The sequence below is a fragment of the Talpa europaea genome (assembly GCF_964194135.1).
Source record: "Talpa europaea genome assembly, chromosome: 11".
Taxonomy (NCBI): domain Eukaryota; kingdom Metazoa; phylum Chordata; class Mammalia; order Eulipotyphla; family Talpidae; genus Talpa; species Talpa europaea.
In genome coordinates this window covers 18774240-18801705 of record NC_140078.1, presented here as the reverse complement: position 1 = coordinate 18801705, position 27466 = coordinate 18774240, and the positions used below count along the sequence as shown (strand labels likewise).

Here is a 27466-nt window from a genome sequence, read left to right as displayed (position 1 = left end):
TTTCACCAGACAAGCCCCTGCCTTTTCGGAAATGAAACAGAAGCAGCAGAATTGTCAGTCTGGAGACACAGCCTCTGAAACAGGAACCGCGCCTCTCGGGGGTGATACGGTCTCCAAGTCGTCACTCGAATGTCTGTCTCACGTGTTGCATCCAGCCCTGTGGATTTCGTGGCGTCAGGTCCCCACATACCCCTGGGTTTAAAGCGTCAAGTCTGGGTTGAGATGGGGCAGGAAGGAGAAGAGGGCGTGAGGACACAAAAGCACATTATCTCCCCCCTCCCCCGCCCCCAGTACCAGCCCTCTGAGCCCAAGGGACTGATATGCATTGGTGTCACGGAACCAAAAGGAATTTTTTTTTAAGACTCATTTATTTATTATGTAGAAGAACTGGGGTGAGGCCAGAGGTGCGGGGAATGAGAGGGTTCACCAGAGAGGGCTCCCCACGGAGTGGAGAGCAGAACTGGCAAGCATATCTACTGAAATCCACTGCTGAGGGGAGCAGCAGGTGAGACAGGAGAGGTCTGCTGCGCCATGTGGGTAGCTCCCTGGGCAGGGATCAAACTCAGGCTCAGTGATAGCACTGAGACTTAGCCCCTACGCCAGGGAGGCCCCAAGAGGAACTTCCTTTAAAAAAAAAAGGAGGGGGGGTTGGCCCATTTCAAGCCAATCGCTGAGACTTTTTATTATTGACATTTACTTCTTCCTTGAAAAGCACAAATCTGCTACGAAGAACACAAAATTTCTGCATGTGACAACCTAGCTGTAAAAAGCAAAGCAGCTTTTGGCTTGGAGGAGACCAAGGTGCAGCCTCCTTTGGTTTGGGGAGTCCAGGTTCACCCAGCACTGGCCGCCTCCACCAAGCTCCCTAAGCTCCACCCAGCGAGACCAGAGCCCTGTGCCTGAGGTGCACTGGGAGAAGCCAGTGCCACATTTGCCTTGGCTCCCAAGATTGGGCTCCTGGGTCTGTCCCCCAAAAATATTGGTGATGACATCGCCAAGGCAAGCAGTGACAAAGGGTCAGAGCACAACAGTGAAATTGGCCATGCAGGACAGGGCCAGGTAGAGACAGTGCCCTCAGCTTCTGCTCCTCATCAGCGCCCTCAGGGAACTGCTGTGAGACAGGAAGCAGCAGTGGAAATCTCACCATTTCTGTGTGTTTTTGGGTCTATTTTTTCCCCACTGGGTTATTTATTACAATTTTGGAGGTACTTTTTTTTAAAAAAAATTAAGCATACAAGAGCTGGGGTACAGGCCAGAGGTGGGGGTTGGGGGTGAGAGGATTCACCAGAGCAGAGTGAGGAGCAGAACAGGCAGATCTACTGGAATACACTGCTGAAGGGAGCAGTGGGCAAGTTAAGAGACGTCTGCTGTGCCATGTGGGTAGCTCCCTCGCAGGGGATCAACTCATGCAGCAGTGGCTGCAGATAGCTTGATAGCTTGATAGTGCTGAGACTTTAACCCCTGCACCACCAGGGGGGCCCTTTGGGGTTAAACATTTTTACTCCCCTATATAAGCACGTGTTCCACTCATCCTCCATCAAACCACCCAGGCCAGTGCCCTCTCTCCACCCTCCTCAGAAATATCACTGTAGATGAGCTTGTCACGTAGCCCAGCAGATGTGCCGCTGATGATCTCCCTTCCCTCCCACCCTCCCCACCCTTCCTCGCTTTCTCTCGCCCCTCCCCCATGCATGCATTCATTCATTTTTACATTTTAAAAGGACGAGTTTATTAGGAAAAGGAGAAGGAATAAAAGACAGACACCTGCATAGTCACAGGTAGCAGGGAGGAGAGCTGCCGGCACCATCTCTAGCTGGAAGATCCCGACACTATTGAAGAGTTCCTGGGACCTTTCAGCCCCTGCATCGACAACAGTGGGGTGGGGTACCCTGCCAGTTAAGAGCTGCAAAGGAACATGTTTCAATAAAGGACCACTTAACAATGGAAAAAATAAGAAGCAAAGCAAAGTTCCATAGGTTTTTTTTAAAGATTTATTTATTTATTTATTCAAGCACTGGGTACAGTCAGAAGCGCGGGAGGGTGAGAGAATTCACCAGAGCCAGAGCGGGGAGCAGAGCAGGCAGAAGGACCGGAGCCAGAGCGGGGAGCAGAGCAGGCAGAAGGACCGAAGTACACTGCTGAGGGGAGCAGCGGGCGGCAGGAGAGGTCTGCACGCCATGTGGGACCCTCCTCTGGTGGCCGGGGAGCAGCCGGGGACCGAACCGGCGCCACAGAGGCCGCGGGCAGCTTCGCAACCCAGCGCTCAACCGCTGCGCCACCGGGGAGGCCCGAAAGTTCCATAGTTTTATAAAACTTTATAATAAATGTCACTCACACTGTCTAGTCACCACCAGTTTACCACCTCAAAATGGCACACTGGTCCCCTGGGATGGGTCTGCAGGGACCCTGTTTTCTGCAGGGCTGTTCTTACCCTTGCCAAGCAGGAATCCCTTGTCCCCACTGGGTAACTTCACCCTTTGTTTGCAGAGGCCTGTTTTACCTTTCTTGTGGCCAAATAGTGACAACATAAAACTTGCCGTTTTAATAAATTTTTATTATATAATCCAGTGGCGTGAATTAGTCTCATCATTGAGCAGCCCTCACCTTTGTCTAGTTCCAAAACCTTTTCATCACCTCGTCAACGGTGTGCCCATGAAGCAATGGTTTCCCATTACTCCCTCAACCCCAGTCCCCCACACCCTCGATCTTATTTTTTGTCTCTGTGATGTGAATATTCTAGATACTCCATCTAAGTGGAACCGCCCGGCATCTGTCCTTTTGTCTCAGTGTTCTTGGACTCAGTGTGTGTTTCCGAGGCCACTCTGGGCCAGATTCTGGCTCTGGAGCAATAGGTTTAACAAGTCGCCCTCGGAGAACCCTCTGCGTTCTCCCCCCTTGGCCCTGGCATGTGCTGCCCCTTCAGCCTGTGTTTGGGGCATGAGTGATGGTGGAGGGCAGACTGGACTTGGTCCAAAGATCACTCCCTCTTCTGCACGACTCAAATTCCAGCCCATGAACCGGAGTGGGCATCAGGGAGAACCTTGTAGGTAAAAGTCCTGGAGTCCTTAGAAGCAGGCAGGAGGAGGCCAGAGAATACAGCACCGAGACTATTCCCCAGGCAGAGGATGAGACAGAGTCAAAGGAGGGCAGCCTGAGTGACTGAATGACTAGCTGGGTCCCAGCTTCAGTGTGACTGCTCCAGGGTGTTGAGCTTGGCCATAGTCGGAGACATCTGAAGGGTAAGCTGAACTGGAAAAGGGGTGATGGACTCCCAGCTTCTTTCATTTATTCTTTCATTCTCTCCCAACATGGCACCTACAATGCAGAACACAGTGACTGGGCGGTGTCTACTGTAGCAGCCTGTGCAGAAGGTAGTTGGCCGGGGATTTCAGGAATTATTGAATATTCCTATCCTTCTCCCCATGAATTCTGTTTCTTGGATCTGTTCTAGAGAGGATGTGATCAGAAATAAAGATCAATATTAATGCACAAAGATGTTCCCTGCAGTGTTGTTTATAACAGTCCCCAATAGGAAACAACTTAAGCAACCAATTGAAGAATGACTTCCGTGAACTATGAGAAAATGGTACATGACTTTGGGAATTATATTTGCAGAGCAAATTTTTGATGTTGGGAGAAAAGCCTATGAGAAAATGTTAAGCAAAAAACATTTTTTTTTTTCCAGAGCAGACTATAATTCTCTGTATGCATTATGCTATCAAGGAAGGAAGGAAGAGAAATCACAGGGAAAAAAATAAACAGAAGCATATGCCAAGCTGCTTGGTGCAATTATGGCTTTAAATTTTTTTTTCTTTACATCTTTCCACACTGCAAATGCTCTACAAAAAGAACACGCGTTACTTTGATCTTCAGAACAACAAAGCAATAAATGGGATGAACAGTGCTGCTCACAGTGTGATTAAGGAGGAGCCAGAATGGGGGAGGGCAGGTACTGCAAGCCTGGCTCAGACCAGTGAGCCATATGGTACCTGAGGGGGTTGTGGGGGAATGAGGGAGGGGGGTGTTCACCAGGAAGAGAGCTGGCTTTGCCGGGGTTGTGGGCACTCAAGCATCATCACTGAGGGAAGGTGTGCAGCACACTAGGACATGGTGGGGACTGTGGAAAAATGGGGCACTCGCACCTTGTCTGAAAGAAGTGGCTGGCACTCAAACGCACTGGTTATATGCCATGTGGCCTGTGTGGCCAGACCCTGCTTTTTCAAACGAAGCCCCAAATCCCTGATTTTTTTTTTAGATTTCTTTTTGTTTATTTATGCATACAAGAACTGGGGTGTAGGCCAGAGGTTTGGGGGTGAGGGGATTCACTAGAGACAGAGTGGGGGGCAAAGCAGGCAGATTGACTGAAATACACTGCTGAGGGGAGCAGCAGACAAGACAGGAGAGGTCTGCTGTGCCATTTGGGTCAGCTCCCTGGCCGGGGATTGAACTCAGGTCAACCAGCAATAGCACTGAGACTTAACCCCTACACCACCAGGGAGGCCCCCAAATCCCTGATTTTTAAAATGTAAAATCTCTCAAAACACTGGCACTAATTTAAAATATTTTTAATACAATCCAGGCCACACCTGTGGTCCAGAGATGGTGGGTGAGCTACCAGTTTTGTGACATCTGGCCACAGACCGGTGACCACAAACTGGTGGCTGGGCCTGCATCTGCGGCTGGGTCCCTCCTCAGGCTCCATGCTGAGTTCTCCACGCGGTGTGTGGGGCTCCACTGGTGGCCCACAGCACTGAAGGGGTTTCCTTTTGTTCTTTCTGCCAGAAAACGAGCCTCCCTCGCCTCTGGTCTCCGGGATTATCGATTACAACATGCCTCTTACCTCCACGTACCTGAAGCAGATGAAGTTGCGTGTGATGAATTCCCAGGAGCAGGTAAGGCACCTGTCTCCCCTCATCCCACCTGGAGGCATCCAAACCTGCCTGGATGTGGTGGATTCTGTCCACGATGTTGGGCCACGGCCTGTGTAAACACACTAGAAATCAAAGAGGCCCTTACCTGGTTATCTAGGCCGTGCGGTCCAAGCTGAGTGGGGAGGGAAAGCATGTCCTCCTAGTTAGAGGGTCCGCTGGACAGAACAACCCCTGAGGTCTTCATGAAACCCAGGAAGCTCAGGCTTTGCCAAACCTCACCCAAGAGCAGGGTATGGGGGTGAAGGGGGCAAACCTTGACTCTTGTGCTCTGCTCTGCTCTTTTTCTGCTACTTCACTTGCCTCCTCTCCCCAGGGAGAAGGAAGAGAGAGGGAAGGGGGTCCTGACTGCTGCCTGTAGCCTCTGTTACCCTTGGGGCACAGGAAAGGCAGAAAGATGGGCCTTGGAGGGTGGCCGGGGCGAGATAAAGCCCTGGGGTCCCTGGCTGTCCAAGACTCCCCAGCTCTGGGTTGCCAAGGACTGCAGGAGCCATGGAAACAGGCCTTGAAAAGAAAACCACTCTCGCCTGCCTCCCCACACTCTGCAAAGCAAGAAGCCTGATCTTCCAAAGAAGGCCTAGGTGAGCGCTGCCCTCTCTATGCCACCCCGGCCAGAGCAGCCATCCCCACACCCGGCTTCACATGCGTTGGTCTGATGTGACATCCGAACCCACCGTGTCTTTGTGCTTTACTCCCCCATTCAAAGTCTCACTTCCAGCCCTGGGTGGTTGCAGCTGGTTTCCTTGGCAGCCTGAGCATGCAGACCCCAGCCAGGTGCCCAGTTTGAGGACTTGAGCTGGTTACTTGAACATCCCCAGTTCTGCGCTCCACAGAGGAACTGGGGGCGGCCGTCCCATCCCCACACCAGCTCAGCTCATAACAGGGCGGGGGGGGGGGGGGGCGCTCAACCCATTGCGTCGCAGCGTCTCCCGTGTCACCTAAGAGTGTCTGTTCTGTGATGGTCACATCCCTAAGAGCCCTCTCGTAATCAGAAAGCACGTCGGGGGAAATGGTGCTGCCCTGGGGCTTCCTGCTCAGAATGGCAAAGTTGTCCTGTGCAGGAGTGTCGGTGATAAGGGAGTTGCTTGCTGGCGTGGGACACACTGTCGGGCTCCTTGTGCTATTATCTCTGGCTCCCTCTGAAGAGGAACTTGTGGCCTGCCTTCCCCACAGAAGCGGCTCCATCCCATGCAGCATGGCTGCGAGCACAGAATGCCGCGGAGGACAACGTAGTGTTGGGGGCCAGTATGCGGGCAATATGGAAAATCAGCCCAGCCCTAATGTAGCCGAGAACCCAGCTTAATGATATTTTATTAATGCTGAAAAGCTCTTCATCCCAAAGCTCTGAGTGAGAAAAAAATTCCCAATCATTCATTTTTTTCCAGCATTAGCTATCCAAGGAATCAATAGTCAGGCGAGCAGAGCATTTTCCTTCCTTTGCTTTCAGCAGACAATGAACAGGTGGTGGGCTTTGCTTGTGAAAGGGCCAGAATCAGGTTACTTGCTGTCCGCGGGTGTGTCAGATTAACATACTGGGAAACGGGTCCTTCTCTGCAGAGGGTATTAGGTGATACGAAAATCCCTTAACAATATTCACACAAAGAGAAAAGATTTTTCTTGCGGTCTCGTTCAATGTGGCAACTACTTACGGGATCCTTGAGCTGCAAGACACTGGGAAGTCAGACCCCCCCCACCCCTCCCCGGACCTCCCTCCTTAGACATGGACCCCAAGAGCTGCCAGGGACCACACTTTGCTGACAGTAGGAAAGTGTAGCCTGATGGGACTGTCCCTCCCTTCCCCTTACTCTGTCCAGCTCTCATAAGGATATAAAATTGAAAATTTTTTTTATAAAGATTTATTTATTTTTATACAAGAACCGGGGTATAGGCCAGAGGTGTGGGAGGGTGAGAGGATTCACCAGAGACAGAGCGGGGAGCAGAACAGGCAGATGACAGAAATACACTGCTGAGGGGAGCCGCGGGCTCAACAGAATAGGTCTGAGACGCCATGTGGGATTCTCGCCGGCTGGCCGGGATCGAACCCACACTGCAGAGGCCGTGGAGAGCTTCACAGTGCAGCACTCAACCTGCTGCGCCACTGGGGAGGCCCTAAAATTGAAATATTTAGTTGCACTGATGATGACTCTGTCTTGTAGGGTCAGGGTAAGAAGACTTCCTGAAATGGGGCTGTCTGGGAGAGTTCTCCTTAGCCTTCTCAGATAAGATGAGCTCCCAGAAGGGGGGGAGCAGCCACACTCCGGGGGCGGGGGGGGGGGGGGGAGGCAGCCGTGAAAGCTGCAGCCCAGCTGCCCGGACTTCATGTCCACTTGCGAGGCTGTGTGCAAGATGCGCCCACAGTGCCGGGCCCCTGCTTCTCGACGCCCCTGCTCCTGTTCCATATCTCATTTGGTTTTCCCTCATACTTCTTGTTTGAATTACGTGAGTGGCACATGGCCTCAGTAGAAAAGTCAGTAGTTAACAAGCAAAAAGCCTTTGTGATAAAAACCACCATCATCCCATCACCCAGATCGCTGCGGACATTTCCATGTCCCCCTTCTAACCGTGGAGTGGAAAGGGACAAGCTGTATACCTTTCACGGGCTGCTTTGTCTTTTTTTTTTTTCTTTTTCTTTTTTAAAGATTTATTTATTTATGCATACAAGAGCTGGGTATAGGCCAGAGATGCGGGCAGGTGAGAGGATTCATCAGAGACAGAATGGGGAGCAGAACAGGCAGATCTACTGAAATACACTGCTGAGGGGAGCAGTGACGAGACAGGAGAGGTCTGCTGCGCCATGTGGGTGGCTCCCTGACCGGCTGGGGATTGCTTCCTAGTACAGTGCTTAACCCCTTGTGCCACCAGGGAGGTCCTGCTTTGTCTTTCTAATGCAGATTTCCCATATTATTCCAGAGCCTCTTTGTCCTCTTTGCCTTGGTGTTCCACCTAGCAAATAAGCTGGTTCTCTAGTTTTCCTGCCATCTCCTTCCATCCGTCTATTGGAGCACCTGAGCCAGGTACCAAGGAGAATTGGTGAACCGAGCAAAGGCTGTGCCCCCCCCCCCCCACAGCAGTGAGAGAGAGGCAGGGAAACCTAAATCAACACTCTGGGGTCTTTCGGAAGCGCTTACACAAGGGAGGAGGAGGGACAGGAGAGCAAGCAGGTGGGCCTTTAGTGGCCCCATTCTGTGCTCAGCACTTTACCCACTACACCCCCGGCTTTTAGCTCTGCAGTCCCGTATTATCCTTGTTTTACTGATCCTGTAGCTGAGACTCACCCGCGGTCAGCACTTACCAACATCAGGCATTAACCTGCAATGAGACTCAGATCTTTCCGTCCCTGAACCTGCGCCTGCACCACGGCCCCAGCCCTGCTTCCCTCCTGTACTGGGGGCAGCTGTGTTCCTTCGAACCCTAAGGGTGAGCCACCCCTCAGTCTGGCACCCAGCTCGGGTGGAGGGAGAGTGTCTTCTGCTCGGTGCCTGCAGAGCACGTCGAGGGCTTTGTCTGGCTGGGGAGCTGGGAGCCGCCTTAAATATACGATGCTTAAGGAAACGCTGGAAGAATCATTTGGCAGCCGTTTGGCATCCTGCCTTGTGAACGCTTGCTTATCTGCAGGGGTACGTGTAAAATTTGATGTCCACAAGGTGGGTGACATTATCCTGACCTCTCCTGAGAGCGTGGTGTTTGAACCAACACCCCCTTTTGTAGAAATCGCGCCCAGATCCGGAAGGAGAGAGACAGCACCCACTTGTCCTTTCATTTCATAGAACCGGAGCTGAGACACTGGGAGGTTCTGAGACTTTCCCAAGGCTACCCAGGCTCAGCTCTTTTTCCTTCCCACCCACACCGCCAACTCCTCGCTCTGCCCAGAGCAGGAAGGCTGTCAGCACCTTCCTCCCCCCCCCCCCGCGCCCCCCCCACCAGTTCCTGGAGCAGCGCTAATGTCCCACTAATGGTTTTAATGGTCCTCCCAGCCGCGTGTGAAGTGGTGCGCTGCTCCATTGTTTAAGCCGGTGTGATGGAGGCTCTTACTTGTCTCCATTAACCTCTGCCTCCCTCTCCTCTGCCGCGCTCTGCCCATGGTTTTCCATGGGTGGGGTGGGAGGGAACAGGCCGCCCCCTCCCCCCACACATGTGCAGCCTGCAGGGAGGGTAGCCAATGCCCAGGGCCCCTGGGGTCTCCACGGTGTTGGCCCTCTGGCTGCTTTCAGCAGGCCAGTGTGGAGCAGCACTGCTCCCCGCCAAGACTCCAGCCCCCCCCACCGCAGCCACAGACCCTGGAGTCAGGCTTGCGGCACCAGTTCCATCACCTAGGAGCTGGTGCGGGCAGATTGCTTCACCTCTCTGTGCTGATTCCCCTACCTCGCAGAGCCAGAGTTATTCCCAGAGTGAAGTGACACAAAGCCAGCCCAGCGCTTAGCACAGCGCCCGGCCTGGCACTGGAGAGGCACGGAGGAAATCTCTGACCCCGGCGGCTGTTGCCGGGGATGTTATTACACAACCTTTGCTTAATGGAGATTTAACAGAATGACCTTGTACAAGAGACCGGAGCCATAAAGATGCATAGGAGAGTGTCCTTGCTCTCAAGGAGCATTTCTTAGTAGAGCAGACAATGCAGAAGCCACGAAACTATAACCCAGGACAGAAAACAGAATGGAGAGAGGACCAGACACCTGACAAGTCGTTCAGAGCTTGCGTCTTTTAAAAGGGGCGAGCAGAGCGGTCCTGGGTGAGAAGCTGAGAGGTCACAGCAGGGTAGGGGTGGGGCGGGAAGAGCGTCTGGGCTAGGGGAGGCCTGAGCCAGGTTGCAGGGGCGAGAAGAGAGCAAGGGGAAGAAAGAGAAGTAGGGGATCCTGAAAATGGGCCTTTGTTGGAAATGAAGCCATGACAGTCCTTCCTGCATTGGCATCGGCACCGGCACTGGGGAGCTGGGCTAGGGCTGGGGCAGGAGAGGAGCTCAGTGGGGGTTGGGGGGGAGGCGGGGACTTCCCAGGCCCCCACTCCTGAGAGAAGGTCCGTCTCAGAACCTCTCCTCATCAAGTTTTGGGGTTTTTTTATAACTGCCCTAAATTATATTTCTGATAAAATGTGTCATTTTAACCATTTTTAAGCATACAGTTTAGCCAAGTTAAATATATTCGTGATGTTGTACAACACTCTGCTGTTTACAAAATTTTTTCACTACCCCAAACAGAAACTATCACTAAGCAATGATTCCCCATTCCCCGTCACCCCCAATCCCAGGTAACCAGCATTTCACCTTCTGACTCTGTGAATTGGACCACCGAGGTACCTCATTTAAGGAGGATCTTACACTGGCCTTCTGGGTCTGACTTCACTTAGCACAACTGGTCCAAGGTCTGTTCATGTTGTAACCTGGGTCAGGACTTGACCCCTTGTTTTTTTTCATCCCTCCATCCTCTCCCCCCTCCCTCTTAACCTCAGAGCCCTCAGGTTGTTTATTGGCCTCCCCTGGTTTTGAAAGTGTTTTTCATTATCAAATTATCTGCTTTGTAAATGTCTAGTAATTGCTTTTATTGTTTGGACTTACTTTGCCACACATGACATGATTCACCCAAATTCCCTCCATCTTGTTAAAAATGGCTGTATGTCATCCTTTCTTGGTATACCCCAAGGTGTGTGTATACCACATCGTCTTGATCCGATTGCCCGGTGATGGGCATCCAGGCTGCGTCCATGTCCCAGCCATTATAAGTAATATGCTGCTGTGAACATGGCAGAACATGGGGGCTCTGTGTCAAAGGCCTCACGTCTCTTGGATGGACAACCAAAAGTGGTATTGCTGGATTGTGCCGCATTTCCATTTTTAGCTTTTTTAAAAAATATTTTATTTATTTATTTATTTTTTAAGATTTATTTATTTGTGCATACAAGAGCTGGGATGCAGGCCAGAGCTGCAGGGGGCTGGTGAGAGGACTCACTAGAGACAGAGTAGGGAGCAGAACAGGTGGATTGACTGAAATATATGGCTGAGGGGAGCAGTGGGCACAACAGGAGAGGTCTGCTGCGCCATGTGGGCAGCTCCCTGGCTGGGCATGCTGCAGAGGCTGCGGATAGCTTCATAGTGCTGAGACTTAACCCTTTGTGCCACCAGGGCGGCCCCTCCATTTTTTAGCTTTTGAAGGTAAATCCAAATTCTTTTCCAAAGTGGTTTTACCACCCTACACCCCCCCATCGGTGTCACAGGGCTTCTCCACACCCTCGACGCATTTGTTGGAGGCCTTTTTCACAGGCATAAGATGGTATCTTGCTGGATTTAACTTGCATCTCTCTTATTAGAAGTGATGATGAATGTTTTTCCACATCTCTGTTGACCTTCTGGATATCCTCTTTGGCAAATTGTTTGTTTATTTCTACCACTCATTTATTAACTGGGTTTTTTTTTTTTTTTTTTTTTTTTTTAATAGAGGCATGTTTTATTTATTTATTTATTTGTTTGTTCGTTTGTTTTGTTTATACATGCACTGGGTACAGTCAGAAGCGCGGGAGGGTGAGAGAATTCACCAGAGCCAGAGCGGGAAGCAGAGCAGGCAGAAGGACCGAAGTACACTGCTGAGGGGAGCAGCGGGCGGCAGGAGAGGTCTGCGCGCCATGTGGGACCCTCCTCTGGTGGCCGGGGAGCAGCCAGGAATCGAACCGGCGCTGCAGAGGCTGCGGGCAGCTTCGCAACCCAGCGCTCAACCGCTGCGCCACCGGGGAGGCCCTTAACTGGGGTTTTTTTAATTGTTAAGCTGTATGACTTTTTCATGTATCTTGGACAAAAATAATCCCTTACCAGTTATATGTTGTGTAAATATTTTCTCCCATTCAATAGGATGTCTTTTTAATTGTCTTGTGTTTTCTTTTGCTCTATAGAAGCTTTTTAACCTCAGGTAATCCCACTTGTTTATTATTTTAATTCCTTTTTCATAGGGAACTTCATTCCTTTTTATGGCTGAATAATATTCCACCACATGGAATAGATCACATTTTGTTTATCCATTTATCTGCTGGTAGATAGTTGGGTTGTTTCTGCTTTTTGGCTCACCATATTCACTTTTTTTAATCCTCTGGACCAGGTTATGGGGCAGGGAGAGCTTAAGCATGTTCTCTTCCTTTACTGAGTCCATACCCATCTTTGAGGCTTTCATTTCTCATGAACACTCTCAACCTCCCATCTGCTCAGGAGGGCCCCAAGAAGAAGGGCAGGCTCTTACCTGTGGGGGAACAAGGAGTGCTGGCTTCGACTCCCAGATATCAGAATTTGACAGCAGTGGGTGGTGTCCTCCTTCCCTGGAGTTTACTGCCTTGACCACCCGATTCTACGATTCTAGTCCGTCTCATCCCCTTCCCCTCCGAACTCCCTCACAGAGGTATTCTGGGACCACTTTCTCAGATCCCACCCTTCTTCCATCCTTCCTGACTCCCAACCTTCCTGGCTGAGATGTTGGCTTCCTTTTCTTACGCCATCTCTCTCAGACACCTCCCTCCTCTCAGACACCTTGCACCGGCCTCAGCACCACCCTCCCCTCTCCCCCTTACTTATTATGTAGCTTATCCAAGGGGGTCTGGCTTTGCCTCCACAGAGCCCAAGAAAGGCCTGAAATGCCACTGGACACATTTTCAAGATCTGAGAAGCTTTTCCCATCTTAGTAAATCCCTGGAACGGTGGAAGGTTTGTGCTGCAGCAGGAAAAACACAAAGCAACTGAAATACTGACCTTGACCAAGGCTGTTTGGATTTCTCCAGGCAAAGAATGATCCTTGGCGCATTTCTGCTGTGAGAGGGTGTGCAGTCAGGGTAGCTGCTTTCAGGTTCTGCCTGTGCCCACCTCAGTCTCCCCCAAAACCTCAGGAGGGCTCACACTCAGAAAAGCTATCTTTTTTTTTTTGTTATTTTGTTATTTTGTGCTTATTTTTATTATTAGAACATATTTGAAAGTCAGCACTCTGTTCTGACCTCCCCACTTCAATTTCTACTCTCCAGAGACAGCCTCTTTTCTTTCCTGTCTTTGACTTTTCTAGTGCTTTACCTCCTGTTTCTAAATAACATGCAAATACTTCTAGTTCTTTTGTTGTTTACATTTAGTTCTTGATTTTTCAATCTAGACTCCTTTGATTGTTTAACTTCTTGCAGAAGGAGGTATTTTACACTGTTATCCCTTCTCATAAACATACTTATTTCTCTTCCCTCCATCCTTCAGTATGTCTGAATCTCTCTATTTAGATAAATCACTATCATTATTTATATCATTATGACTCTATTCCTATTATTCATAGCTAAGTCAATTAGCATGCCATGATTACATTTCCTCTCTTTTGATTCCCTGGAGTTAGCCATTGCCTCCTTTTTCCAACCGTCTAAGTTTTTATCTTGCTTATAGTGTTTTGTCATTTTTGTTTTTATGTATTCAAATGTGTCAGTTTTTTCCTTTAATGGCTTCTGCATTTGAGTCTTTAAAAGGCTAATTCCACACCACCTCCATGTTTTCTTTTAGCACTTTCATGTTTTATTTTTTTAGGCTATATATAGAAAAGTTTTAGATTTACAGAAAAATGAACACAGTACAGTATCCCCACATTGCCCCCCGCAGTTTATAGTATTATCAACATCTTTCGTTAGTATGATACGCTTATTACATTTAATGAACCACTACGGATACATCTTTATTAACTAACATTCATAGTTTATTGAGATTTCCTTAGTTTTTAACCTAATATCCTTTTCCGGCTCCTCCACTGTCTTATCCAGAACACAGCATTACATTGAGCTGTACTGTCTCTTTTTTTTTTATTTTATTTTAAAAACTTTTTTTTTTAAGATTTATTTTATTTTTATTTATACATGCACTGGGTACAGTCAGAAGCACCGGAGGGTGAGAGAATTCACCAGAGCCAGAGCGGGGAGCAGAGCAGGCAGAAGGACCGAAGTACACTGCTGAGGGGAGCAGTGGTGGCAGGAGAGGTCTGCGCGCCATGTGGGACCCTCCTCCTGTGGCCGAGGAGCAGCCGGGGATCGAACCGGCGCTGCAGAGGCTGCGGGCAGCTTCCCAACCCAGCGATCAACCGCTGCGCCACCGGGGAGGCCCTGTACTGTCTCTTTAGGCTCCTCTTTGCTCTGACAGTTTCTCAGACTTCCCCTGTTTGTTTGTTTGTTTGTTTAAAGATTTATTTTTAATTTTTCATGTATACAAGAGCTGGGGTGTAGGCCAGAGGTAAGGGAATGAGAGGATTCACCAGAGACAGAGTGGGGAGCAAAATAGGCGGATCTACTGAAATCCACTGCTGAGGGGAGCAGCGGGTGAGACAGGAGAGATCTGCTGCGCCATGTGGGTAGCTCCCTGGCAGGGGATGGAGCTCAGGCTGCAGTGGTGATAGCGCTGAGACTTAATCCCTAGGCCGCCAGGGAGGCCCAGACTTTCCCTGTTTTTTGATGACCTTGACAGTTTTGAGGAGTACCAGTTACATACTTTGTAGGATTTTGGAATTTGTTTGGTATTTTTCTCAATATAAAACTGGGTTATGGGTTCTTAGGAGGAAGACCACAGATACAGCGTGCTGTTTTTATCGCATCCAATCAAGGGTGCATACTGTCAGCGTGATTCATGGCTGTTGGTGTTGGCCTTGGTCACACCTGACTAAGATCATGTTTGTCAGGTTTCTTTACTGTACAGCAACTCTTTTTCCACCTCTCTACACTGGACGTTGGAAGGAAGTCACTGAGTGCAGCCCACACCTAAGAGTGGGGAATGTGCTTTCTCTCCTTGAGGGAAAAGTAGCTGCATACATTATTTGGAATTCTTTTGCATGGGAGATTTGTCTTTCCTTCCTCATTTATACATTTATTTAATTCAATCATTTATTTATATTGCTATTTATTTTATACATTGGGTTACGATGCAGTACCACTCTATTTATTTCATGCTCAAATGGTTCCATCGTTGGACACCAGGAACAAGAGCTCTTGGCTCCTGCACTGTTGACCTTTCCCTACCCCCCCCTCCACTGCCGCCCATAGTGAATATTTGGGGTATTTTTAGGGGGATATTTTTGTAGGTTGTCACTGTGGTTTTATTTTGGTGTTTCTTGACTTTCTTTTTTTTTTTTTTTTGTGGGACCCTCACGGGCGGCTAGGGAACGAACCGGCGCTGCAGAGGCTGCGGGCAGCCTCGCAGCCCAGCGCTCAACAACTGCGCCACCAGGGAAGGCTCTGTTTCTTGACTTTCTGACACTAAAAGATGCTCCAGTTTTATCTTATATTTTCCCTGCCCAATCTAGCATCAGCCATTCTCCAAGGAACTGATTCCTTTGCTTGAAGAAGCATTATTCGAAACTAAAATCTGGGTGCGAGGTGTGCTTGTTGCTACTGGGTGTCCTTTTAGGCCCTCTCAGCTGACAGCAAAAAATATATATGTCTTCATTTCTCGTATTTCATCTTTGAGCCCTTGAAGCTTGTCTGGTAGATTGGGAATATAAAAAAGTTTTATCTTTTTGTGTCCACATCATTTATTAAAGAGTCTATTTTTTTCTCCCATTGATATGAGATGCCACTTTTTTAATTTACAAAATTTCCATCTGAAACAGAACCTACTTCTGTACAGTCCATCGGTCTTGCTAGCTGTTCGTGCACCAACATCATACTGTTTAAAGTATTAAGACTAATGTTTTATTACCTGGTGGGAGGGATTCCCCTCCCCCCTTGTCCTTTTTAAAAGTTTTCCTGACTTGGAAAAAAGGCATTTGGAAAAATACTATTTAATACCTAAAAATGCTTGCATCCTCTTCGTGGCGTGGGGAAAATATCTCAAAGGCCCTGTTGATCTGACCACATCAACATTAAGCTAAGACACACCACAGGCCTTTCTGCTCACCTGACAAACAGGGATGACTGTGAGGAATAGCAGGACCCCAGCACTGACCCAGGGAGCTGTGGATGTGGGCAGGCTGGCCTTGCCATCCTCCTAAGGATGTTGTCCAGCAAAGTAAAGCATCTATCTCTGTACTTGAGGGAGGAAGTTTTCTTGGAAACCTCTTTTTTTGAGAGGACAAAGAGGGGAGAGGAAAGTCCATTATCAAGCCTTTTTGTTATGGGGTATTATTTTAGAGATCAATATATATTATTGAACATCCTCAGCCGCTTTCTAGAAACTTGCTTCAGTTTCCAAACACTCAAAGAAAATAAAGGTTTCCGTTGTTTTTCCAGGGCTGCCTGGGCTCAGAGAGGTCTATGCCTCTTTCTTCCTCCTGCTTCCCTGAAGCTGTGTAGGGGGAAAAAAAAGAAAAGCCAAAACAACTGACATCCTGTCTCCAAAGTCAGTTGCCTGATGGAGTCAGTAAATACCCAGAACCTAAGCGGCTATTGTCCGCATTAGCTCCTAAAGGCCCAGTCCCCTTCCCAGGCTGCGGTACCCACCCCCATTCGTGGAGGTAGCCGAGGTGGCCTTTCAACCTCATTATGCTGGGTGGGGGGGCGGGGAGAGGGATGCAAGCAGTGCCCATAATTTACTGGTGCAGGCAGGAGAGCTGCCTGGTGCCAGGAGCAGAATCCTGCATTCAGGGCTGGCCTGGAGATGCTTTATCTGTGTCAAGGGAGAAGCCAGCGCGAGGTCAGGAGCGCTACCTGGGTCTCCGTAAATGAGGGGGGGCAGCAGCAGCTCTGGCTCTCTGTCTCAGAGCTCTGGCTACAGACCAGCCCTGCAAGGCTACCCCCCGCTACCCCCCGCTGGTGTGTGAGGACCAGAGGTCCAACAGGAAAGGAGGCATCTCTCCCGGGCTGGGCCAGGAAGGAGCAGCTCAAAACATCCAGATGGTCACTGAACTGATCGCCGACCTTGTGACCCCCTCTCTCCCCACAACTCTGCACCCAGCCTGCTGAGGATCAGGAGGCCTTGTTGTCCTGTGACTAAGTCCTGTTGGCTTTTTGGTTTTGTTTTGTTTGTTATTTTTTTTAACGACTAAATCCACAGCTCCATTTCTCAGAAACGCCCAACTCTTTCATCTGGAACAAGTGGGACATTTCAGGCAGGGCACTTTCCAGCCCTCACTGGTTTTTTGTCACATTTTTTTGTGGGTGGGACCCTGGGCGGCTTTGTCCAGCCTTCCGCTTCAGGCACTGAAATGCAGACAGCTCAGCACCTGGTGGCTGGGCATTTATCAGTAGTGGCTTTACACAGATTTCTGACCCGCCTGACTCTGGCTAGCCCAGTTCTTCTCCTGTGGGGCCCAAACAGGTCCGGGCACCCCAGCAAAGAGCTGCTCCAAGAGACCTGACCCCACTCAGTGGGTGGGTGGGCCAGGGCTTTGTAACCAGACCTGGAGGATGCAGGAGGGTTGCAGACGCTTCAGCAGCTGATGTCTGGAGATCAATTAGAGATAATGGCTTCGGGTGGACTCAAGAAGCATGGCCAAGATTTTTCCTGCTTATGATTGTGTTTACCTCATTAACGGGCCTCCTTTTTTTCCTCTCAGGGTGGGAGGGCACAGTGTTGCGTGTGAATCCATGCGGCTGCTTTGTTTTGCTCAGGGTGACTGGGCGTGGACCCCCAGGGGGCCAATACCACCCCCTCTCCCTCCCCCTCAGCTAGGGAAGCCAGGGGCTCCTGGCTCCTGCGCAGTCAGTCTTCCCGCTCTTGCCCTCCCTGTGACCCTGCATTTGTTTAGTTTTTTAAAAATTTCTTTCTCCATTCATTCAAAATTCATTTTCATTTCCTACTACGTCCTGGACACTGTTCCGAGCACTAGGGTACAGCAGAGAAAGGCAAATTAAGGCGCCTACCCTTGGAGAACTCAGAGGCCGGCGAGGTGATAAGACAAGTCAGTAAGAAAAAAAATTCACAAAAGTGCAATGTTGGGGACAGAACCAGAACATGGTCATTTGACAGCAGCCAGCACTTCTGGGTGCGAAGGCCTCGGTGAAGAGGGGCCTCCAAACCAAGCCTGAAGGATAGGTGGGCCGCCCTGTGGATGAGGGGGGAGGCTGTCCAGATAGAGGAGACTAAAGGTCTGGGGGTGGAGGCAGCAGCGGGTTGGGGCAGAGGGCCAGGCGTAGCGTGGGGTGAGCCACAGGTCTGCCGGGACAGGTGGGGTCAGCCGGGTGGGGTCAGCCGCAGGTCTGCCGTTGACAGGGTCGCCTCTCTTCAAAGTGACTCCCTGGGAGATGGGTCCCAAGCTTGGCCCACCTGCCCCTCCCACCCCCAGGCCCCCTCTTTCTACAGTACCCCAATAACAGGGCCTGGATAGCCCTGCGCTTTGGGATGGTCAGGGCCTCAGCCCAGCATGACCACAGCAGCCTGGCCTCAGGCTGGGCACCCCCTCCCTCCTGCAGTATCCTCCTTGGTGGAAATGAGTAACAGAGCCCTCGCCTTGCCAGCCCCTTGCTTGTTTGAAGGCTTGGATGTTTGGAATGGCTCCAGGTGCCTCTTGAAAAAATAGGACTGAATCAGAAGATACTCTTTAACCCGAGCACTGTGTGGCTCAGGTGGTACCCAGGGACACCTACAAGGCCGCCTCTGCGTCTTGCCCTCCTGTGGCGTCATAGGCAAGGGAAGTAGGTACCTGTCTGCTCCTGAGCACCACAGCCCTCAGGCCCAGGCATGGCCCTCCTGCTGGGCCTCTGCAAGGAGTCAACACTCTAGAGAAAGGGCCGCCTTGGGGTGGGCTCCTTGCTGTCCGGTCCACTCACACACGGGAGCCCCGTGACTCAGTCAGGGCTGGCTGAGACCACAAGTGCAAAACCCCAATCGACTGAAGAGCAAAACACGAAGTACTTTGACTCCTGAAACAAGAAGTGTGGAGGAACCGCTCTTGTGCTCATGTCTGCAGGGTTGGGCTGGCGCCTGAGACGTTCTTGACCTTTATCTCTTGCTTGCAGGCTGTCTGCTATGGCTCCAACCATCTTGCCCACATCCAAGGCAAGATGGAGATAGGAAGGGGTAGGTGAACTCAGTCTCACAAAGCAGAAGCTGGCCAGCAGACCTTTTTTGGCATCTCACCGGACAGGGTCTTTTGGCCGTTCCCAGCTGCAATGGAGGCTGGGAAGAAAAGAATCTCCTTTTCCCGCCCTGTTGGGTTGCAGGTGAATTGTAGTATCTGCCAGCCTGGGCACCATCAGCTGAGCTAGAAGAGTGCATTTGAGTGTTAAGATGCCAAAGGTTTGGGCAGGAGAAAAGAAGAGCAAAGAAGCTGGAAAGAAGGGAAAGGGAGGCAGAGGAGGGAGGGAGGTCCAATTGTCGGGGGCCTTGTGGGTGCCAGACTACCTGGGGAAACTGAGGCTCAGCTTTAGAGATCTTAATTAACTGGTTTGAAGACACAGAGCTCGAGAGAAGGGAGAGCCCTGCTCCCTCCAACGTTGGTGCCGTTACTTCCCAAGGGAAGGGGAGGGAGAAGAGAAAGCCCTGGTGAGGGTGGTGAGGGTGGGGCAGGCCCAGTGCCCTGTGGCAGCGGCACATTCGGCTTTGTGACCGGCAGGCCTGGGTCTGCTTTATCTCCCCACTGCAGTTGGTGCCATGGGGTCGTATCCCAACACAGAGCGGAGACCAAGAAACATTGGTGGACTGTGGCTGTAGTTTTCATTCTTGGCTTTTTTTAACATTACCATCTTTATTAACACAGCTAAACTCTGGGTCTGAGGCGGTCCTGGCACATCCTGCATCATTGCATGGAAGCTCACTGCCACCTTCAGAAACAAGGTTCTTTGCTGTTGCCCCATTTTAGAGTTGAGAAAACCCAGGCTTAGGGAGATGAAGTCACTGGCCCGAGGTCACCCTAGGGAAAGGTCTGAATACAAACAAAAGTCTCCCCCCTCCACCCTGATGATGATCACCAAACATAACTCCAGGCCCCAGAAAGGGCTCGCCCCCCTGCCCCCAAATCCTTGGCTGTTACTCCCCCGCCACACTCACGTGCAGGCCCTGTCACGTGCAGAGATATAGGGGAGGAAAGGGGAGTACTACCTGCCCCTTTCTCTTGGGGTTTCCTGAGAGGAGAGTAAGTTAGCATCTGACAGCTGAGGGGCCTCTGCTCTCCTCCATCATCACTGAAGCAGCTAGAGTTTCAGCCCAGCCCAGCCTCCCCCAGGGGCTGCATAGAGAAGCCTTGGGGTCCAGCCAGCAGCCAAATGCCTCCAAGCAGCCCAAGCCCATTCCCAGTTCCTGCCTCCCCCTCCAAATCTCTGACCCCACGATGCCAGACTCATTCGCTCTGGTGGAGGCCAGCGGGGCACCACGCCACACCGTCCCCGCCTTTGCAGGGCCCACAGTGCACTCTGGGCGCCCACACGCCCTGCCTCAAGCCCCGCAGCCGCCGGCCTATGAGTGCCTGTTCCCTCGCTATTGGGTGACTGGATGAGTCATTTAATCTTCCTCCCCTACTCTTCACGTGCAGAACGGCAATAGCAACCCCGGGCTTTGGCTGATTAAATAAGGTAACACATACCACCACCCAGCACAGGTGCCTGGTATAGAGTGGGTCACGGTAGTTGCTTCCATCAAGCTCCAGGTCGTTCAGCCATGATAACTAACCTCGACTTCCTCACATTAAAAAAAAAATTTATATATTTATGCATACAAGAACTGGGGTCTAGGCCAGAGGTGCAGGGAGTGAGAGGATTCACCAGAGACAGAGCAGGGAACAGAACAGATGGATTGACTGAAATACACTGCTGAGGGGAGCAGCAGGCGAGTCGGGAGAGGTCTGCTGCACCATGAGGGTAGCTCCCTGGCCAGGGATCAAGCTGCAGTGGTTGCTGATAGCTTGACAGCACTGAGACTTTAACCCCTGCGCCACCAGGGAGGCCTGACTTTTTCAATTTTTCAAACATTTCCTGAAATGTAGCACGCACCTGGAAGAGAGCATTTATCATTAAGTAGACAGCACAGTACATTTTTATAAACTGAATCCACCTCCTGTGAACAGTTCCCAGGTCAAGAAACAAAGCATCATCAGCACCCAAAGACCCTTTGTGTCCCTTCCAGCCACCACCTCCCAGCAAGGGCGACTTCTCATGGCACCAATTGGTTTTGCCTGTTTGGAACTTTATGTAAATAGAATCACACAGCATCAACCAGTTTGTGAGGGCCACTGAGCGTGCCTGCAGGAGGGGCAGTTTGTTCCTCTCTGGTCCTGCCTGCGCCACCGTGCAGAGGGAGCACAGTTCTCTGTCGTCCACTGAGGGCACTGGGTGGGTTCCAGGCTAGGCAGTGTGAACAGGGCTGCTTTGCCCATTTGAGCATGTACCTCAGGGTCCACCTGTACTCTCTTCTGTTGTGGGTACACCAAGGAGTGGAGGTGCTGGGCTGTGGCCGGCCTTGGCTTTTTGGCTGAGCTCCTCCAAAGGTGCTGGGAAAGAAGGCACGCGCTCCGTAGGTGTTACAGTGTGGCCAGTGCTGAGCATGGAGGCTTTAACTCTGCTCTGGATTAAGCAGTGGGTGGGACAGGTGCCAGGTGACACGGTGAGGGGGACTTTGCTACCTAAGTGCCTGTGCCAGCCCTCGAGCACTCACGTCCAGTTGGGGAAGCGAGGCATAACCACTGGTGTGTTGAACGATGGAAAACTAAGAGATCTATCACTGGAGCCAGCTAGGTGGTCTGTGGGACTAGTGCCGTGAGTCAGAGGGGCCTAGATTTGGTGGGGATGAAGGCTGTTTTTGCTGCTGGCCCAAAGCACCTTTCATCTAGTGACTGTCCAGGTACCCAAGTATCACCCCCTCGGTGGAGCCCTCTGGGATCTGCTATGTCCTCCTCATACCCTGGGCAGTTCTTTTCTGCCAGGCCCCACAGATGTCAAGTACAAACCGAGTATATATTCCGTGACCAGAGCCACACAGTCATTTGTCTAACCACCACCTTCCTGCTGACCCGCAGGCCCAGAGTAGGCAGCACTGCATCTGTGTCGTTGGCTGCTCTGTCACTCGTACTTAGCACGGTGCCTGGCATACGGTACGGAAGCTGTTCTGTTCTTAGTTGTGTGTCTGAGACCCACAGAGGGGGGAACACACAGGTGACTGGGGGACATAGGTGGTAAGTCTGGTTGAAGTAGAGCTCATAGCTTGGAACAGAAGGGTGTAAGGCCAGCAAGGCTGTGGAAGGACTCAAACACCAGGCCAGAGAGCTATAACTTGATTCTGCCAACAACTGGGGGCCACTGAAGGTTTTGTAGTAGGAGAGTGGCATGAGCAGAGGTTGACTGATGACATTTCAAAGCAACACATTGCTGAAAAGTAGATTCATGAAATTGTAACTTTTACCTTTTGTTGTGGTTATTAGGAGAGTATATTTCAACAAGTCAGGCTCTTTTAGTTATATAGATAATGGGAAATTGGTCTAAATAAAGAAGGGATGAGTAAATGACATTTGACTACTTTGCCTAGATTTCAGCAAAGGTGTCCAGCTGCTCTGAGGTGGCAGCCAGCTGTGCAAAACTCAGCGAAGGCAGGAATAAATGGGTAAGCTGAGCTGCCAACCAGCCCGCAGATGGAATATTTTGAATTCAGGCATGTGTGGAGCCTTTGGTGCTTCTATAAACTTCTTTTCCTAAAGGGATGTCCTCCCCACTTGCCACCTGTCACATTCCTCCTGCCTTCCTTGGTTCAGAATAGATGTCACCAAGACTTCCAAGAATGCGCCCTCTACTCCCAGCTCCTTAGGCAGAAACCTCCCTCCTTTCTCGGTAACTGTGCCTCAGAGCTCTAAAGCCCCTCTTGGCTTCGGCAAGAGTTTGTCTTTCTTGTGCTAGCGGGGAGGTGGACAGGATCAGTTCCTAGGGAGAAGTGAGTACTGGCCCTACCTGGCATGAAGATATATTCTAGGCCTACAGTACTGGGACAGGAATCGCCATATCAGAGTACAATGGACACGTTGAAAAATAATGGGAGATTAGTGTATCAGAAAGATGGCATTCCCAGTCAGTGGATAAAGGTGTGTTATTTATTTATTTTCTCTCTCTCTCTTAAGATTTATTTATTTATGCATACAAGAACTGGGGTATAGGCCAGAGGTGTGGTGGGGTGAGAGGATTCACCAGAGACAGAGTGGGGAACAGAACAGGCAGACTGACTGAAACACACTGCTGAGGGGAGCAGCGGGCGAGACAGGAGAGGTCTGCTGCTCCATGTGGGTTCCTCCCTGACCAGGGATTGAACTCGTGCTGCAGTGGCTGCAGACAGCTTCATAAGTTGTGTCTCAACCCCGCCGTGCCACCAGGGAGGCCCAGGTGTGTTTTTTAAAAGATAGTATTGGAATCATCTTCCAGGAGGCTGTGGGCCCCAAATACCCGAACCTAACATCTGCCACGGCCCAGGCCCTGGCCCACTGTGCTGTTCTGTCCTCAAGTCAGAGCGTAAGGAGTGTCAGGTGGTAGAATATCTGAATGGGAGCTCACACAAAAGAAAAAAAAAAAATAGTATCAGGACAACTTGAATAGCCACTTGAAAAAAATAAGCTAGCTGGAATAAAGATTTAGTAAAGATGTAATGAAGCTTAAAATGTTCTCAAGGGAAATATGGGTGAATTCCTTTCATAATCATAGGGTGGGGAAAAAAACTTTTGGTTTGACCATAAGCCTAAAGCCCAAATGAAAAATATTTAATTAGGTGATATAAAAATGTCAAATTTCCATATGGCAAAAAAAAAATCCCATTGTAAGCAAAAGACAACAGAGGAAAATATATTTGTGAAATATATGATTAATAAGATTAGTTTCCTTCATTTTCAAAGAGTCCTTCAAAAAAAAAAAGACCACCAACCGAAATAGAGAAATGGGCAAAAGTATGAACAGGCTGTTCTAAAAAAAAATACAAGGGCCCAGCAGGCACATAAATGCACACTCATATTCCCAAAAGGGGAGGAACAAAGGACAGTAAGCGAGACCCTTCTTCACCGCTCAGGTGGGCGAAGATTAGCACTGACAGTGAGACAAGAACTGCTGGTTGCTGGTGCAGAGTGAACGGTACTGTGTTTATGGAGAAGGATAAGGCCGTCGCTGTGGAGATTTACAGTCAGGTGATGATGATGATGATGATGATGATGATGATGATGATGATGATGATGATGATGACGATGATGATGAGGCCACCAGCCAGCAAGGACGCCCTCTGGGGGAAATGGTGTATCTGTCTTTTATGATCTAACCTCAGAAGCCGTACATTTTCCTTCCACAATATCCACTGGTTCGACAGCCCTGTTGTCACAGGGGACTTGGGTGTGGTCCCAGCAGGTATTGACTATCCGGGTGTGGAGTATGGCGGCCACCCATATCTAGTTTCAAAGGGGAAACTCGGTTTTGAAACCCACTCCATTTGGCTGGGCCTCCTCACTGGTCTCCCCCCTGCCGCTCTTGCTCCCTTGTAATCTCATCTCCTCTGATCTAAAAACTTAATTCAGATTGTACCCTAGCCTCACTCCTAGAATCAAGCCACACACCTGGCAGTGGTGTGCCAGGCCCTGCAGGCCTTCATCGCTTCCTGCCCTCCCCACAACCGGCTGCACTCAAGCTGCCTTGGCTACCTTTCGGTTCCTCAAATGCCAAGTTCCTTCCCCCACCCCCAGGCCTTTTGCACCAGTGTGTCCTCTGCCTGGAAGATTGTGCCCCCCCCCCCAGGTCTTCGCCCAGTTGTCAATTTCTGCCATTCTCAGGTCAGGACACATGTTGGCTTATTCCTCGGAGGGGCCGTCCCTGACTACTCAGCCCAGAGCCCATTCTTATCTCCACCCTCAACCCCTGTCTCCACTTCCCTTTTACTCCTCCCATCTTCTGCCTCTCCTTCACCCTGTCTTGATCTCACTTGTCCCCAGATCCAGCCAAGATTCAACATTGCATTTAGTTATTTCAAGTTAATGACAATGAATCTTTTTAAGAGTCCAGGGCAGTTGTGTTGTAGAGAGTCTCTCTGTATTTCTTATCTGGTTGTCTCTTCATGATCAAATTCAGGTTAAGATTTTGTTGGAGAACATGGCATAGCAGAGACACAATATAAATGGCGATGTGTGCTCTTATTGCACGCCATCAGGAGGTGAGCACAAAGGGGCGCCATTTTGAAAATTGCTCCATTTGATCACTTGGTTCAGGGGTATCTCTCCGGTGTCTCCATTGTGCAGGTCCAAGTTCCACTTAGTAAATAATTTGTAGGGATAAATGGTTTTTTTAATGCCTTGAGATACTAGAACAGCATCCATTTTTTTAAGATTTATTTATGCATACAAGAACTGGGGAACAGGCCAGAGGTGTGGAAGGTAAGAGGATTCCCCAGAGACAGAGTGGGGAGCAGAACAGGCAGATCTACTGAAATCCACTGCTGAGGGGAATAGAGGGCGAGACTGGAGAGGTCTGCTGCGCCATGTGGGTTGCTCCCTGGCCGGGGTCGAATTCGTGCTGCAGTGGCTGCGGATAGCTTCATAGTGCTGCATCTTAACCCCTTGCGTCACCAGGGAAGCCCTGGCATCCATTTTGGTCACTCTAAGAGCCTGTTATTCCTAATAACAAACTCTTGGTTCCCATGGTCGGGCTCCCACTTGGGGAGAGCATTCTCATCTCCTGTAGGCATCTGCCTGGAGGCTTGGCTGTTGAAGGAGCTCCACAGAGCAAATGCCTTGCCAACTCTCCATTTACAAAAGCCCCCACTGTTCTCAGAACCTGGCAGTGACAAGAAGACAGTTACTGCCCCTGTAAGCCATGGGGAATGACCTTCTCTGCCGTGGTCTACCAGACTGGGGCTGGAAGAAGAGACACTATTGGGAGAATTCGTGATCTAGAAACTAGGTCATGCCATTCCTTGTTGGGATCTGCGCTATGCCACTTTAAGGATGGAGTTGTCCTGTGGCACAAGGACACTGAAAGCAGCCTACACAAGGTTACTCAAGGAGTGGCAGCTCTAGCAGGAATAAGGATCCAGGAGATTTCTGCAGGCTTCAGCACACATGAACACGTGCCTGAGCCGTAGTGCTGCTAAACAGCCAGGTTTCTCTAGAGCTCCCGACAGCTTTCTGTGGGCTGCGTGGGACTGGGGCCATTTTATCTCAGGGATAGTACAAGAGTTCACATTTCATGCCCAGCGAAAAGTACCGCTCTGCCCTCCTGGGCGGCACTAGCTCTTTTTTATTAGAGAAGAGGTGGGTTATCTGGGTTCGATTCCACCTTTGCACTTGAGTTGGACTGGGCCGTGTATTTCAAGCCCAGATGTGCACACTGCTGTGAAATAGTGAATCTGGCCAAAAGTCAGAGGTCTCTAGAAGTGCGATGGGAAGGGAAGGGACATATGGGACTGGGAAACATCTCCTCTTCTGAGGGAAGAAGGACACTTCCCACATTTGGGAAACCCCCACCTTTCCCTGGGTGGACTGGAGATTCCAGGCCAGTCATTCTAAAAATCATCATTGGGCACGAGCGTGTGATCGCTCAGGTCATGAAGTCGCCGCACTGCCCAGCACCACAGGGCGTGAGAGGAGAAGGTCTAATGCCTCAGCTTGGACAGCATCCTTGCCTTCAGGGATAAGACGTGCGGAGAGTAGCCTGCTTAGGCCCTCTTTGAAAAAGAAGGCCTGAGTTTTCTCATGTCGGCCAAACCTTGAGGACGTGCGGGGGGCCGTCCCTGCCGCTGGTCGGGGCGCTGTCTGGCATCTCCTCCTTTTTCTGCCGTGGACGCCGAGCCCGAGCCCGCGGCCGTGTCCTGCCGGCGCTCACCTGTAGAGGGAGCCCCGCTTACCTCGGATTGTTCACAATGCGGAGCTTTCAGTGGAAGAAAGAAAAAGGCTTTTTACAGGAAAAAAAGTTGGAGGGCTCAAGGCAGGCTGCTTCAAAATTGCAAACAATCGCGGCGGCGGTCTCGTGCTCCCGGCTGCGCTGGGGCGCCCGTGAATGAGTCGGAGCGTAAAGTCGGCAGCCGCTGCCTTTCCTTTTCGGATGCGCCCCGAGGAACCAGGAGGTGGGATCGTTATTGTTTTTTGCTTGTTTGTTTGTTTGTTTGTTTGTTTTTCCCCATTTCCTCAGAGAACCCCACGCGGTCACCCCCCACCCCCGTTAAGGCAAAGCCTTTGCCCCCGGAGGCCGCCGTGTGCCCGCGGAGGGCGTGAATTCGAGGAGGGGGCGCCGGCCCCGGATCCATCTTCTCGGTCCGGGTCTGACGGCGCCGTGTGGGGACGCGCGTGTTATGCTCCAGGCTGAGTGTGAGGTTGCTCCGAGGTGCGGGGTCCCCCACACCCCCGGCGGGCGAGGTCCCCCGCAGCCGAGGGCTGCCGCCCTGACCCGCGCGGAGTCCCCTCGGCGGCGCGGGGCGCCCGCGAGCGGGGCGCGCCCGGGGCGGGATGGAGCCGCGTCCTGATATTATCCGGTCACTTTCCGACCGCGGCGTCCGCGCCGCCGGGAGCTCGCGGCGAGCGGCCCGGGCGGCACAATGACCGGGGAGGGGGCGGGGCGGGGCCGCGGGCGGCGGCGCTCGGGGTCGCGGCGCGCGGGGCCGGGCAGGTGAGCGCGGGCGGGGCCCGCCGGGGAGGGCGCGGGGCCGGGGGGCGCAAACTAAGTGGTGGGGAAGAGACAAAGGAAGAGTGGAG

The 27466-nt window shown here is 51.0% G+C and overlaps 1 protein-coding gene across 2 annotated transcripts in view; it reads left to right on the top strand.

Annotated features, from left to right (window-relative positions):
- Nucleotides 1–27466, top strand: part of NOL4L (nucleolar protein 4 like) — a gene marked incomplete at both ends in the record, with an annotated part of 120343 nt that overhangs the window by 61230 nt on the left and 31647 nt on the right. For both annotated transcript variants that reach the window (XM_084246810.1, XM_084246809.1), the window contains one exon: nt 4783–4892. In XM_084246810.1, the coding sequence (XP_084102936.1) occupies nt 4783–4892 (110 nt within the window). The remainder of the gene's footprint in view (nt 1–4782; nt 4893–27466) is intronic.